At 45.2% G+C, this 15910-nt stretch overlaps 1 protein-coding gene across 2 annotated transcripts; it reads right to left on the bottom strand.

Moving 5' to 3' along the window:
- Positions 1 to 506: 506 nt before the first annotated feature.
- On the bottom strand, positions 507 to 11168 carry LOC310834060 (arylacetamide deacetylase-like 4). Of its 2 annotated transcripts, none has more exons than XM_083717390.1 (4): positions 10892 to 11168; positions 6466 to 6682; positions 4841 to 4904; positions 507 to 1337 (listed from the first exon to the last, which is right to left on the bottom strand). In XM_083717390.1, exons 1-4 carry the CDS (start codon positions 11066 to 11068, stop codon positions 563 to 565), a joined length of 1233 nt encoding a protein of 410 aa, XP_083573516.1. In that variant the 5' UTR covers positions 11069 to 11168; the 3' UTR covers positions 507 to 562. The 2 variants fall into 2 exon arrangements, with proteins under 2 accessions (XP_083573516.1, XP_083573515.1); XM_083717389.1 differs by lacking the exon at positions 10892 to 11168 and adding an exon at positions 7401 to 7947 and having other exon boundaries at positions 6466 to 6609.
- Between the last annotated feature and the right edge of the window lie 4742 nt (positions 11169 to 15910).

Raw genomic sequence — 15910 nt, forward strand, 5'->3', positions numbered from 1 at the left:
CCACCACATGGTCTGAGGGACAGTGGACTGGCCCCCTGCGGAAAAAGTTTGCTGACCCCTGCTAAGTACCTCTGTGATGGACAGCAAAGCCAGACCAGAGTTTGGTGATGCAGTCCCTCAGAATTCCACCAGAGGGCTGGAGCCTCTCTGAATGAGTACTAAGCAGAGTGGGAGGAGGAAAATAAAAGGAGCAGTTTCTGAGGGAGTTTCTAGACTGGGCTTGGTTTGAGTTTCTTGGGAGAGTTTTACACCAGGAGCTAGCTGGAGGGCTGACTTTGAGCCAGGAGAAGTAGCAGCTGTGTGGATACAGCCTACATGGGTCTCATTCTAGTCAGGAGTGGAGAGATCTTCTAGAAAGAGAAGACTCCCAAACCAGTAGCAAGGGGTGTGGCAATCCTCAGGGTCTGTTATACTATTTACTTCAATAAGAGTATGTAAACGCAGTCAGTAACATTGGAAGATATGGATGGATCAAGGACGGCACGCAGGAAGTCACTTACACAGAATTTCCCTCCACAGAAGCAGAAGACAACCATTGGAAGACAAAGAAGGTCATTCATTTCTATAAATCTTTTACGAACTGTATTACACTCTGCAAACATTTCTGTGTGCTCGGATATTCAATTGCCTTCAAACCAGCCATGGCCATTATTGCATGAAATCCATCTTGAACATGATACCATGTCACTGGCACACCATTGTCCTCTAACCGCTTCTTGTACAACAGCCCATCGTCCCGGAATCCATCATATTCACAGGTTAGAATGAAAGCCTCTGGGAGCTGGCGGATTATGTCATCCTCTGCGTGAAGGGGGGCAAACATTGTCTCATAACCTCTTTTAACTTGTTCATAAAGTTCTTCTGAAAATGGAGCAGGTTCTACAGGAACATAGCCCCTAGCTTTAAATTCTTCCGGAATGTTATCAGCATTGATCCATTTTTGGTATTTCTCTCTCAAATCAGGAGGGACATGGGCGCCTTTCAGAACTCCATCTACGTTCATTGTCTTCCCAGTGAGATATGTCAAACCAAAACTGACAGCTCTTTTCCGGAACAAGGGAGGAACTGAATGGTTTTGCTGATAGGATGGCAAATTGAAGTCCATTCCTTGGAGGAATGGGTAAATGAGGACCTGAGCTCGCACTCTTGGGAGGTCCTCTCTGGTCACCAGTTCTTGGCAAATGGTTGCAGCAAAAGTGCCTCCACTACTCTCCCCAGCAATGGCAATGCACTTGGGGTCCACTCCATATTCCTTTGCATTCTTCAGAAAGTGTATTACAGCAGTTAAACAGTCCTCTACAGGGACTGGATACGGATGCTCAGGAGCTAAACGAAACCTAAAGAGAAAATAAGGTATCATCATCATTTGACATCATACTTGGGGCTGAGGTACCTTCAGCACCCCCAAGGAGGCTGGGTCCCCCCCAAGCTGATTGACATTTCCATTCAAATGGTTATGTGCTCCACGTCATGTGATCATTTATGCAATATGGGACTTACCGTGGGGGGGGGGGGCAATATTTACTCAGGTTGGCACCCCTGCTTTCACGCAAGCAAGACAAATTCCAGTCAGGCAGATGCCACTCAAGGAGGGTGAAAAAGAGGGGCAATGGTGCAGAGGTGGGGGTCTGCGGTGATTTCAGAGGGAAGAAGAGGAGTTTGGATTTGATATCCTGCTTTATCACTACCCCCTACCCTGTTTTTCCCAACCTGTAGAAGGACCAGACTCCAGTTTCTCATGGGACGCGGGTGGCGCTGTGGGTAAAACCTCAGTGCCTAGGACTTGCTGATCTTAAGGTCGGCGGTTCGAATCCCCGCGGCGGGGTGAGCTCCCGTCGTTCGGTCCCAGCTCCTGCCCACCTAGCAGTTCGAAAGCACCCTTAAGTGCAAGTAGATAAATAGGTACCGCTTTATAGCGGGAAGGTACCGGTAAATGGCGTTTCCGTGTGCGACACTGGTGCTGGCTCACCAGTGCAGCTTCATCACGCTGGCCACGTGACCCGGAAGCGTCTTCGGATGGCGCCGGCTCCTGGCCTCTTAGGTGAGATGAGCGCACAACCCTAGTCAGTCAAGAATGGCCCGTACGGGCAGGGGTACCTTTACCTTTACCTTTAAGGAGTCTCAAAGCGGCTAACATTCTCCTTTCCCTTCCTCCTCCAAAACAAACACTCTGTGAGGTGAGTGGGGCTGAGAGACTTCAAAGAAGTGTGACTAGCCCAAGGTCACCCAGCAGCTGCATGTGGATGAGCAGGGAATCGAACCCGGTTCACCAGATTACGAGTCCACCGCTCTTAACCACTACACCACACTGGCTCTTCAGGGAGAACTGAAGAGGCCTGGAGTGGAGCATTGAGCCCCAGTGCCTGAGGTTTTCCATGATAATATAATGCTAGTTCACATCCTGTACTCAGTGGCCAGTCGCCAATCATTGGAGAAACTCACAATCAGAACATGAGTCTTGTGGTACTTTCCCTCCCACAGCTTCCAGCAACTGGCATTCAGAAGGACACTGTCTCCACCTGCAAAGGCAGGCTATAGCCATCATAGCTAGTAGCCACTGGTAGTCTTATACCGTGTGCATTTGTTTAATCCTCTTTTAAAGCCACCCAAGTTGGAGGCCATCATTGCCTCCTGAGGGAACAAGTTCCACAGCTTAACTACACACTGCGTAAAGAAGTACTTTCTTTTAGGTGAATCTTCTAGCATTCAGCTTCATTGAATGTCCACATGTTCTAGAGTTAAGAGAAAGGGACAAAAACATTTATCTACCGTAGTTTTCGCCCTATAGGATGCGCCGTCCCATAAGGCGCACCAAGTTTTTTTGGGGGGAAATAAAGGGAAAAAAAATATTTCCCCCCCAGGCGCGGGGCTGGGGCGGGGGAGGCCCGAGCTTCCCCCGACCCCAGTCCCCAAACAGGCAGCTCTCTGCAAGCTGTGGGAGCCCAGCGCTGGCTCTCGCTGCTTGCGGAGAGGTCCGCGAAGCCTGGAGAGCGAGAGGGGTCGGTGCGCAACGACCCCTCTCGCTCTCCAGGCTTAAGCGAAAGCCTGCATTCACTGCATAGGACGCACACACATTTCCCCTTCATTTTTGGAGGGGGAAAAGTGCGTCCTATAGGGCGAAAAATACGGTAGTTTTATGTAAGAGTAGTTTAATGTTCCTTATATGACGCCTTGGAAGGAGTTTTGTCTGAAAGGCAGGATAGAGATAATCGCAACAGATAGAACTAGCATAGATTGAGAAGCCATATCAGCCTCTCATGGTGGATAAGGTTATCCATGAATACTAGTCACAAGGCAGATGGGCCATCTCCACTATCACAGGCAGTAATGCTTCTGAATATCAGATGATGTACGTTGCAACTGTGAGCAGTGCTCCTGTGTCTGAGTCCAGCTTGTGGGCTTTTCATTGGGATATTTGGTTGGCCACCGTGAGAACAGGATGTTGGGCCCCCTTTGGCCTGATCCAGCTTCTTATGCTTAAAGCCAGAGGGACTGGGTCCAAAGGCATAAAAATCAAAATACAAAGGTGAACACCCATTCTAAAGGTTGGCAAATTCACCACATTGGCTTTCACCTCTCGAAGTAATGAGTACAAAAACCATTAATATGAGAAGCAATTGGGCAACTTATGATCAGCTACTAACTAAGGTTGAAGGGAAATGGAAGCTAAAACCGTATGAGCAAACAAAGGAACATGTTTACGATTGGCTACATCACCATCAGGTGAATCAGATGTTTAGTAGAGATATCAAAGAAAGAGGCTATGCAGATAAAGACTCAAAATTCCAGACAGAAATAATAAACAATAAAGTGAAAATTATATCTAAGATATATAGGATGTTGTTGGACTGGAATTTAGGCGATGAGGAAGTCAAATCGGTGATGATCCATTGGTCAAGGGATATAGGTCATAGTATACAGTTTGAGGATTGGGAGAAACTTTGGAAGGAGGGGGTAAACTTTACGGCGTGTACTTCGATAAGGGAAAACGTCATGAAGATGTTTTATAGGTGGTACTTGACACCCATGAAATTATCAAAAATGTATAAGGTGGATAATAAGTGCTGGAGATGTAAAGACATAGAGGGCTCCTTCTACCATATGTGGTGGGAGTGCCGAAGGGTGAAACAATTTTGGGAGAAAGTACACACTGAATTGAAGAAGATATTAAAGTACACGTTCATAAAGAAACCAGAAATCTTTCTTCTAGGGATATTAGGACAAGAGATAAAAAAGGAAGATCGCAGATTGGTATACTATGCGGTTACGGCAGCAAGGGTAGTATTAGCCCAGAAGTGGAAACTACGGGAAACCCCAACGGTGGAGGAGTGGAGATCTAAGTTGTCAGATTACGCAGAGTTGGATAGATTAACAGGAAAAGTTAGATACATAAGAGACCAAGTGTTCACCAAAGATTGGGAAAAGTATGTAGATTATCTGGAATGTATTAGTGAAGGGCAAATAACGCTAAAGGGATTTAGAGACGCACTGTGAAAGACTAAGAGTTATTGTGCAAAGCAAACAGGAATTAGGAATCGGTATAATGACAATATAAGTAATGAAACGTGTAATTTTATTTATTGCTTCGAATGATTTACGGACAGGCTGAAGGAAGCCCCGTAAGAGACAACTATGTTATGGATGATATGGAAATGATAATTGCTGTTTATTATTTTTAATTTTTCTTTTCTGTGTATTTTCTTTGTATTTGTGTGTTACCTTGTGTTCTTTTTGGAAATAACTAATAAAAAAGAATGAGGACAATTCACGATGTTGGCAAAATCAGCCGTTTTCTGGGCTCATGTGGAAGGGTTAGAAACTGAAGCATGAAGATACTTACTCAACACACATAACCACCGAGTCGGTTCCGTGGGCAAGCGAATGGCAGATCCTTTCAGAAGTTCCTGGGAAAAGGCACACAACCTTTAACGAGTTTCTTTTGGCAACAACTAAGCTGAACTGAACCCTTTATAAATGGGGCATCACTAGTTGAAAACCATTATGTACATTTTGTTCCCTCCTGGTCAGCAGTTTCAATGGGTAAAACTCAGAACAGAACAAAAAAATCCATACTTTTAAAGCAAGGTGTGCTAGGAAGAACAAAGACTGGGATCCATTTTGGACTGGCTAGCTAAAGGCTCGCTGGGAAAGATGCGTTTGAGTCCAGTGCTGCACAGCTGTGGGAACAAGCCCTGCTTGAGATGACCAAGGACTCCCTCCATGCAGAATGAACATGTAAATTTGTGAATAAGTCAGAACAGGACCAAACAAACCTCAGAGCACATTTTGGGGCTTATTCAAATTAATTCTGGCCATCTCTGGAAGACCTTTCATAGAAGTCCATTGAAGTACGAAGCACAAATACCTTCTTTGGCATTTGTCATTGGCCTTGACATTAGGAATTAATACAGAACCAGACATCTCTGCAACAGGAAGGCTCAGCCCTGTTTTCTTACCACACAATCCCATCCTGCCATGTTAAGCTGCCTACACTTCGGAAACTTCAGCTGGTGCAGAATTCAGCAGCCAGGTTGCCCACTGTGGTTTGAGCATATAATACCTGCATTATATGACTGCAATGCAGTGTGACTGCATTGGCTGCCAATTTGTTTCTGGGCCCAAGCCCAGAACTGTTGTGGCTCCCCGTTTGTGGAATGCTCTCCCCCGGGAGACTCACCTGGCGCCTTCATTTCATATCGTCAGGTGCCTTTGGCTAATTAACCAATAGACGGCCTTTTAAACTGTGTGTAGGCACAGGTTGTTGACATTGTTTGTTGTTATTCTTTGTATTGTTATAGATTTGGGGGGAGACCACCCTAAACCTTAGAAATTAATAAGTGGTAGGATTTTGATTATTATTTGGAGCAGGCATAGGCAAACTCCGGCCCTCCAGATGTTTGGGACTACAGTTCCCATCCTCCCTGATCACTGGTCCTGTTAGCTAGGGATATGGGAATTGTAGTCCCAAACATCTGGAGGGCCGGAGTTTGCTTATGCCTGATTTGGAGTATGGAAGGGAAGATTGGAGGCCAGCGGAAAAAACACTTTCCACGTCAGTGCCTCACTTGGATAGAGGCCTTAACATGACAAAGGGGCTGGTGGCACATATGCGAGGAATTCTTGGGCCTGAGCAGAAAGAGGTTGTCAGACTCATGGCAATGGGGGGGGGGGGGTTTGAGTTTTCAGGAAAAGAGTTTCTTTAGAGCAGTGTTTCCCAAGCTTGGGTCTCCAACTGTTCTTAAACTACAATTCTCACCATCCCATACTACTGGTTTGGCAGAGAGTGGAGGTGGTACCCAACCTTTGTAGCAGTATTCATAAAGATAAAAATAAAAACCCAGAGGCAGCACAAACCACCCCCACCCCTGCATAGCAAACATTTCATGACCTTTACATTAAAGTATCACCCCAAATTCTCCACAAACAACAAAGTGAACCATTTCAAAAACATTTCAAAGAACTTACGGATGCTTGCAAATAGTGCAATCCCTCCATGAAGAAAGATGATTCCTTTCCTGTTCCCAGCAGGTGATGTCTTGGGCCAGTACAGCCTCACAGGTACCCCATCAAAAACCAGATCCCTTGTGATCATTTTTGGGTCCTTCACTTCTGGAAGGAGTAGGTTTAGGATCCTGAGTATGGAATATCTCTGGCAGATGCCCAGTTTTTCCAGAATTCCTCCCTGTTTAAACCAAACCATTTAGCATTTTAAATCAGCATTATATATATGTATTGCATATATGTATTGCCTATGGAACAGAAACCGTGCATGGGAGATGACTGCGCTGTTTATCCTTTCCTTCCTCTTGGGATGGAAAATTATTCTCTTTGAGCAGCCCAGAAGTGAAGCCCCTGCCCACTCCCCTTTCCTAGTATGCTTCCTGTTATTTCAAACCTTAAGACGCAACACAAATTGGGGGTATTCAGTGTTAGTACTACTCAGGATAAATCCACTGGAGTGCATAAGAACCTAAGTAGTGTAGGAGTACAAATATCCAGAGTGTGGGGATCAGATGGGATTACTATGAGGAATTATAAAATATGCATCAAGCCATTGTGTCAGCTGTGAAAGCATGGTGTTGATTGGGTTTAATTCATTGACAGTAATTTCTGATCAAATCCCACAACCCTCTGCATCTCTGGCCATTTCCTCTACTGTCCATTTCTCTCTGCTTGCGTACACAGCCCAGCTGCCAGTTGCTTTGCCAGGCATCACAGCTGTCAACCGTCCCCTATTTGGCGGGAAACTCCCTTATCCCAGCGCCGTTTCCCGCTGCTGTCCTGGATTGATGATGTCCCGTAAATTTCCCCGGTTTCAAAGGAAGCAGCTCCTCTTCCTCCCTCCCTGCCAGCCAGGGAGGAGGGAGGCTCCAACTGTGTTGCTTGGCTGTGTTGCTCACCCAATAAGGAGTCTAAGAATGACTGGGGGATGGAGCTTGCATGCCTTGTGCCGATCAAATCGGCCGCGTTGCCTGGGGACTCGCCTTTGCTCAGCGCTTCCCAGCGGAGAGGTGACGGTGTGGTAATATTGAGGCTTGGAAGTGAGCAATAGCCCTGGCGGAGCTGGTCTGAGAAACGGAGAAAGGTCTGCTTATGGAAAGTAACTGCAGCACTTACCAAGCAACGGTCAGCGGGACGGAATGAGAAGCAAGGAAAGGTGGGGGGCCACCAGGGGGCGCATTGGAAGATGGCCGACAATAACATCTCTCCGACCCACACGAGGCAATTAAGAGGTTGATATGGGAGTATGCAGCCTCCCTTGCCCCACCCCAAGGGAATGGGGGGACTGCCTTGCCAGCTGTGCCCATAATTCACCCCCGGATTCGAAAGAAGGGGTGACCGGGCACTTGGCACAAAGGCCTTGGGTGGGGCCGCTCTCCCGGACGCTGTTTCTGATCGCGCACTGGTTTGCATTACTTCGAAATATATAATTGGATAAAGAAGCAAATGCACATACTTCAAGTGAAGATCGGGTGTAAAGACTGCTGATTAATGGGATCTATGTGCGGAGCGACAGGCTGGACAATAAATCAAGTGGGGGACAGGAGGCGGGCAGGTGTGGAGGATTCCCTGGTCCTGAATGGGGTAACTGTGCCCCTGAAGGACCAGGTGTGCAGCCTGGGAGTCATTTTGGACTCACAGCTGTCCATGGAGGCACAGGTCAAATCTGTGTCCAGGGCAGCTGTTTACCAGCTCCATCTGGTACGTAGGCTGAGACCCTATCTGCCTGCGGACTGTCTTGCCAGAGTGGTGCATGCTCTGGTTATCTCCCGCTTGGACTACTGCAATGCACTCTACGTGGGGCTACCTTTGAAGGTGACTCAGAAACTACAACTAATCCAGAATGCGGCAGCTAGACTGGTGACTGGGAGCGGCTGCCGAGACCATATAACACCGGTCTTGAAAGACCTACATTGGCTCCCAGTATGTTTCCGAGCACAATTCAAAGTATTGGTGCTGACCTTTAAAGCCCTAAACGGCCTCGGTCCAGTATACCTGAAGGAGCGTCTCCACCCCCATCATTCTGCCCGGACGCTGAGGTCCAGCGCCGAGGGCCTTCTGGCGGTTCCCTCATTGCGAGAAGCAAAGCTACAGGGAACCAGGCAGAGGGCCTTCTCGGTAGTGGCGCCCACCCTGTGGAACGCCCTTACAGCAGATGTCAAAGCGATAAACAACTACCTGACATTCAGAAGACATCTTAAGGCAGCCCTGTTCAGGGAAGTTTTTAACGTGTGATATTTTACTGTATTTTTGGCTTTTATGGAAGCCGCCCAGAGTGGCTGGGGAGGCCCAGCCAGATGGGCGGGGTATAAATAATTTATTATTATTATTATTATTATTATTATTATTATTATTATTATTAAAAGACTGGTATGTTGGACTGAAATGGAAAGGGGGAGGAGGAAAAAACTTTTCTTTTTTTGTCTTATGTGAGTACCCAATAATCCTCCCTCCCAGAGAGAAAGAATCGTTGCAAATTACTAATCACAAGCTGGAGATTAAAAAGCTGTGTGGAAATGAATTATTGATCAAAGAGAGGCTGGTGGGAATATCGGGAATGGAAGGAAAGCTTTGTGACGCAGTTTCAAATGGAAATTCGTCAAGTCGGCCTGCCCACAGGAGGACGGGGGGAGGAGGACCGTGGTCATCGGAATGTGAATGTATGGTTATCGGAACGTGAATTTGACCCGGCAGGGCCCCCTGAGATACAGATTCGCAGGCCGGTAGAAATCACGGACAAACTGTATGAATGTTTTTTATGGAGGTGTGGAAATGGTGGCTGTCCTTTATGTGATATGGCTCCTGGAGAGTGTAAAATCCACACAGGATATGTTTGTTTTCAACCCGCTTGTGAAGATTATCAGAGATCGTAAAGAAAGGAATATATGATTACAATAAGAAGATGAGGAAAACAATAAGGAGACTATCTGGACAGAACTGGATATAACTGTGAAATTAAAGCAGCAGCAAGAGCAATGTTTGGATCTCTTTTGGAGCGCGAAGTATGGGTACCCCCAATAAAATTTTAAAAATTTGGCTGTATAATTTGGAACTAATGTGATTTGGAATTAATGTGATTTGATTGGCCTGTTAATAAAAATTATTTACAAAAAAAAAAGAGAAGCAAAGAAAGGTTATGTTGGGATCCACCTCTGAATTACCTGATGCAATTTGCCAGGAAGGCCACTGGGTGGCAGTACATTACAAGAGACCGAAGCAAAAAGACTGAAACATGAAAAGAGGGTGCCGTGATTGTTTGCAAGGGCAAAAGCCCACCTACAGATTAGCTGAGCTCTTTACTTTGGGAGCTGTGATCCCTTATTCCGGCTGCAGATCCCTTATTTTCAAATCTGAAAGTTGACAGCTATGCCAGGCATGCATCCTGGGCTGTGAAAGATAGTGGGCAGGTTCTTTTGATGTAGCTTTTCTGATATGTTAATCTTAGGATGTTAATCTTAGGGCCGGGAAATAGATCTCACATGAAGGTGATAATGATCCCTGTCCTCCTGGCCTCCTTCTTATCATTTATATTGCTTGTTTGTGACTTCTGGGGTTGCTGGGTGCACTCCTTTGTAGTTCTGTTTTGTTTACCCCAGAAATATGCATGCTAACGGTAATTAGTTTTTGTAGGTTAACTTTGTCCCCACGTGGGGTTTGTTGAAATGCTCAGAGGAAATCTGATTGGTTCTTCCGAGCACGGTGACAAAAGTTCTTTTGTGAATAAAACGACCTGGGCTGGAGGGTGGACAGGAATTATTATTATACGCAACCAGTCTTGCTGGTTCAAGCCTCTGTGTGTATTTTCATAATCAGAGTTCAATTCTTCCTTTACTTTGGGAACGCCTCAAAGCAGAGCCTGCTGGATTAGTACCCATCTACTCCAGCATCTTGCAGTTGTCAACCAGGTGCCCCAATGGGAAACCCACAAACCCGGACCCAAGCACAGGAGCTCTCTCCCCTCCTGTGTTTTCCAGCAACTGGTGTTCAGAAGCATTGCTGCCTCCATCTCTAGAGCCAGAGCTGGTTAATAAGCATCCATAGCTATTGCCTCCATGAATTTCTCTATTTCTCGTTGGAAGCTATTCAACTTGGCAGCCATCACTGCCTCTTGTGAGAGTGACTTCCATGGATTGAATATATTATGTGTGAAGAAGTCCTTTCTTCTATCTGTCCTGAATCTTCCAACATTCAGCTTCATTGGGTTGTCTACAAGTTCTAGTGTCGTGAGAGACGGAGGAAAACCTTTCTCTCTCTATTTTCTCCATAATCTTAAACATTTCTATCACGTCGCCTCTTACTTGCCTTTTCTCTAAACAAAATATTTCAAATGTTGCAGCCCTTTTTAGAGAGGTGTCGCTTCATCTCTGTAATATATGTAAAATAAACTTACCAGTACAAATCCATATCCCACTAAGAGATTTAAAAGTATCAATGGTGCAGGACGGCTCATTCCTCGAGGCACGTGGGTCCTGGCAAGAGTATAAGAAACTCCCCACACTAACAGCAAGAAATGAATGAAAATAGTTGTATATAATATCAGCATCCACAGAGTTCCACCAAATGCCATTTCCCTTCAACTCAGAGGCACAGAGACAAGGACTTCGACTTAGACAAGGCTGGTGGCTTTTATAAAAGAACAGTCGATGTCACCTGCAAGAGAACATCCTCGGCCAACCCACTTAATCTCTCACCTGAGAAGAAAACAAATGGTTTAGGAATGTGGTAATATCGTGCAGGCTAATCATAGACTTGCTTAACAGCTTATCTTTAGAATGACTTGTGGTTAGAATGCCCGAAAACAGGCTGGCTGACAGTTGAAATGGACGCATGCTTCAGCAAATATAGAGCTTGCTTATGCCCAGTGGTTGTCAGTATGTGGCTTTATTGCTTGAGTCATTGTGTAAAAGCATAGGAACACAGACCAAAGAAGGAGGAAAGAAATTAGGAGGAATGGTCATCAAATTCAGAGTAATGGGAGATGTCAACAAAGGGGGGGGGGATTTTAGTATTTTAATTGGGTGGATGTGATAGGCTGTAAACCCTGCACATACCCAGCCAATGGGGAAACAGGAGGGAACCTGCCTCGGATATAAGGGATATAAGCTTCGGTCTTACTATTTTGGGGTGTGTCTGCTTTTGGACATCTGATCTTGCAATTACGTTATTTTGTAATCAATAAACACTCTGCTGCTTATTAATTTTGTTCAGATTTTGAGGATCTCACACCCACTTTTAACATTCCTCACACAGGGTGTGAGTGTATGTTCGTTGGTGTGAATTTGCCTAAACTCCCCTGTCAAATGTCAATCAATGTCCCTGCAGTCATTATTAGCACTAGCTCAGGTTTCCAGACCATTTCCAAATTCAACTCCTTGCATAACACGTTGCAGTAATCCAAATGGAAGGTAGTCAGTGTTGATTTGTCCTCAAAATAATGCTGCAGGCCAGCACCTAATACCATGACACCATAGGGTGGAGGTGATGAGCGCAAGGAAGGAAAGCCAACATTGCTGTGGTGTTGCGTTCGCAAAGTAAAGGAAGGATTGAACTCTGATTAATAAGAATACACACAGAGGCTTGAACCAGCAAGACTCTGGGAAGGGTGCGTATAATCGTGTCTCTCTATGCTTGTCCGTGTTTTTTTCGCAGCCCCCCGGCCCAGGTAGTTTTATTCACAAAAAAGCTTTTTACACAGTGTTCCTAAGAACCAATCATATTTCTTCTGAGCATTTCCACAAACCCACGTGGGGACAAAGTTAGATCAAAAGAAATTATTTTAACTACAAAGACTACTACTCTGAGCATGCATACCTAATCTGAGAGTAAATAAAAGAGGACTAGAGAAACTCCGGAGATCACAAACAGGAGTAAACAAGAGAGGATGGAAGGATGGAAAGGAGATAGGCATCATCATCCTGCTTGGCAGGGGGTTGGACTCGATGGCCCTTGTGGTCTCTTCCAACTCTATGATTCTATGATTATCACCTTCCTGTGAAACTATTTCCAGGCCCTAAGATTAACATCCTAAGATTAATTAAGATTATATAAAAAACTACTTCAAAGGAACTTGCCCACTGTCTTTATGGCCCAGGATGCCTGCCTGGCGAAGCAACTGCTGTGTACGTGACATGTGAGGAAGAGAGAAATGGAACAGGGATGCAGGGGTGTAGATTGATCAAGAATCATTTCAAAATAGTTTAAACCCAGTCAACGCAATGCTTTCATTGCTGACACAGATGGCTTACTCTATATCTGTTATAATTCCTCATAGCAATCCCACCTGATCACTACATCTCTGGATATTTGCACTCCTACATCTCGCCATTTTTTATTTTTATTTTTTATTTATTGTGTACAGAGAAGCTTAAGAGAGGAGAGGCATTGTGTCCTCATAATCTTCCTACATGTGTTTCTGTATCAGACATTCCTGAAGGATGTTACCGGAAAATCCGAGGGCTCCCTTGGGTAAAATCAAGACACCAACGAGATTTGAAGCAAATCAGCAGCCTGTAGGCTTGGTCTTTATTGAAGAAAGACTGTCGCGACAGGACTCCCACCGCCCACAAGGTGAAGCAAGAACAGTAGGGCATCCCTGCCCCTAGGTAAGCAAAGGAACAGGTTCCTCTCACTTCGGGTAGGGAAGCTGCTGGTACATCACTAGAGGGCATTCCAGAGGTGCCTCTTCCCTACAATGGCGATCCATAGGAGAAAATTTATTAGGAAAGGAAACAGTTAATTTAAGGTAAAATTAACAGAAGCTAAAGCGCAGGAAGGACATCCATCAACAATATCCTTAGCTTGTGTCAGAGGAATGAAAAAATAGTTTAAAATCAGCTGCTTAGCTCCCTGGTGTAAAAATGCATGGCTGTCAATTGGATTAGAAAATAATGGACAGAAGGATTTCAGAGCAGAATCAGCATGTTGATTTCCTTCTGAAATTATATCCTTGAATTCTGTATGGGAGCAAAATGTGAGCAGCATAGAAAGGCATAGTTCTATGCATTAAGAGATATTTCAGTGTTGAGATCAAAGAGTAGATTAAAATCTAGCATAGCAGAAAGATAGGAATTAGCCAAAGGTGATAAAAAGATATCCCACTTCACACAAAAATCACAAAATGCAGTGGAAGTGTAGGCTGGTCTCTGTCAGTTTTCTGATTAGCTGCAAAAAAAAATATGCCAGTTATTTTCAGAATCCTTATACGTTAAAACACTCTAGAGGTGTTGGATAGGAACCTGTATTGGACAGAAACCAATTTTCAGGGTACCTGTTGAATTAAAACTAGGCGTGAATCTTTAGGAGGGTTAAAATAAACTATCCCAAGTAAATGTAAACAGATAGGAAAGAAAAGAACTCATTAGGGACTTGTGATCCTGTTTAGAAAAAAGCAAATAATAAGCAGTAATATCAAATCCAGTGTTAGGCAATTCAGAGTGTAGCCACTCTAAAATCACTATTCTGTCAGCAGTGTCTGGGGGAAAAGTAGTCCTGTAGGTGAAAGCATTGCATTAAAAGAATCACGCGTATGAAGTGACCCCAAAACTCTGCAACTGCTGTAAAATAAATTCATTAGGAATTTTAAGTCAGGGAGGAAAGGAGAAAAAACAGTCTGCAAAAAGCGATTAAGAATGAGTCTCACTGTCTGAGGTGGAATCAGACCTGTGTGCTATGTCTTAATTGTATACACCACCATAGGGAACTGGAACTGAAAAGTAGCAAGTTCTGCTGTCATTAGATTCAAACCAGCACTGCCCTTAGCGGCATGGCGCAGATTTGTCACAAGAGACTGTGTGTTAGAAGCAATAGCTGGCTCTGCTAATTTAGCTTCAGTAAAAGACTGACAATCAGCTGGCACAACAGTCTTTGTTTTCCCATTTAAACTCAGGCTGGAAGGCCATCCATTGTGGCATTGCCTGTCTTTAGCAGGATGCACTGAAGGAGACAAAGCTGCTTCTAGGAGCTAGATTTGTGAGTCTCGGTGTCAATATTCTGGCAAGGCTTACTCATTTGAGCAACATCTGTTTCTGGCTTCTGGTACATCAGCATTTTCATTTTCCTAAGCCAATTGTTTCATTGAAACTTCAGAGGCGTCAAGGTTTGGAATTAAAGTACTGGCTGCTCTTAGCCCATCAAGAATACCATGCAAGCCATTTTCTGTCACACTTCGCTTCAATTTTTTAAAAACTGCAAAGGGCAATGATTCATGGGCTCTCTTTTCCCGTGCATTCTGAACAACAGGAGAGACTGCTAATAATGGTAAGGTGTCAGCTGTTTTTTCTTCACTGCTTCCTTCTGCCATAATTGGAATAGTCAATTTTTGCACTGTGGTCTGAGCCCCTTGCAGGCATTGGTCCACCAAAGAAGGTGGCATGGAATTTACATTCGACCCAGGCAAATCTTTGGCAAAGGAAGGTGCCAATGGAATTACCTTTGGCATGACCTCAGAGGAGAGAGGCTGGAAATCTAGAGGCTGAGATGGAGGGAACAATATTATGATAATTTAAAAAGCAGCTAGGGGTTGCAACAATGTGGGAGCATTCACAGAGACAGCTGGTGGCTGGAGCAAAGGGTTAGAGAGCTTTCCAACTGCGTCTCTACACAAATGCCAGGTGTGCAAAACTTGTACAGATGCCTCAGGATGTCTATGGAGTGCATCTCCCAGCTCATTCCATTTCTTAATGTCATAAGTACCCCCCTCTGGAAACCAGGGGCACAGTCTATAAATCTCTAACAACAATTTTTCTACTGGGGTGCTAGATGCTTATCATGCCCTTCCTGAGCTAGCAAAAATAATAAATTATTCCTATGCTTTTCCTGCACATGTGAAAGCTTGCTTCCCATGATCTTACCTGAAGGGTAATAGATGCGCGTCTTTGGGGCTCGTTCCAAGCAAATGAGATCCTAAGTCCGGGAATCGTTTTGCAGGAGATGATCCATCGCAACCGAGGGATAGCAGGTTGCTAGCTCCGAGGAGAGTCCAATCCTGGAGGTTTCCTTTCGCTGAGGTTTCCTTTTGCTGTGCCTCAAATGCTGAGGTTTTCTTTTTAGCTTTGCCTCACACGCTGAGGTCCCCCCCCCCCAAGCCTCACATGGTTCCCTTTTGGGTTTGCCTCACCTGGAGCACCACTCAGTGGCGTAGCATGGGTTGTCAGCACCCGGGGCAAGGCAAGTAATTTGCGCCCCCTAACCCGTGGATTTGCGCCCCCCAAACCCATGGATTTGCGCCCCCTAACCCTTGCGCCCGGTGCGGCCAGCCCCCCCTGCACCCCCCACGCTACGCCACTGGCACCACCTGAGGTGTTCTCAAAGTAAAGGAAGGGTTGAACTCTGATTAATAAGGATACACAGAGGCTTGAACCAGCAAACTCTGGGAAGGGTGCGTATAATAATCTCTGCGTGCCTCCACCCC

This window comes from Podarcis gaigeae, assembly GCF_964106915.1.
Source record: "Podarcis gaigeae genome assembly, chromosome: 16".
Classification (NCBI taxonomy): domain Eukaryota; kingdom Metazoa; phylum Chordata; class Lepidosauria; order Squamata; family Lacertidae; genus Podarcis; species Podarcis gaigeae.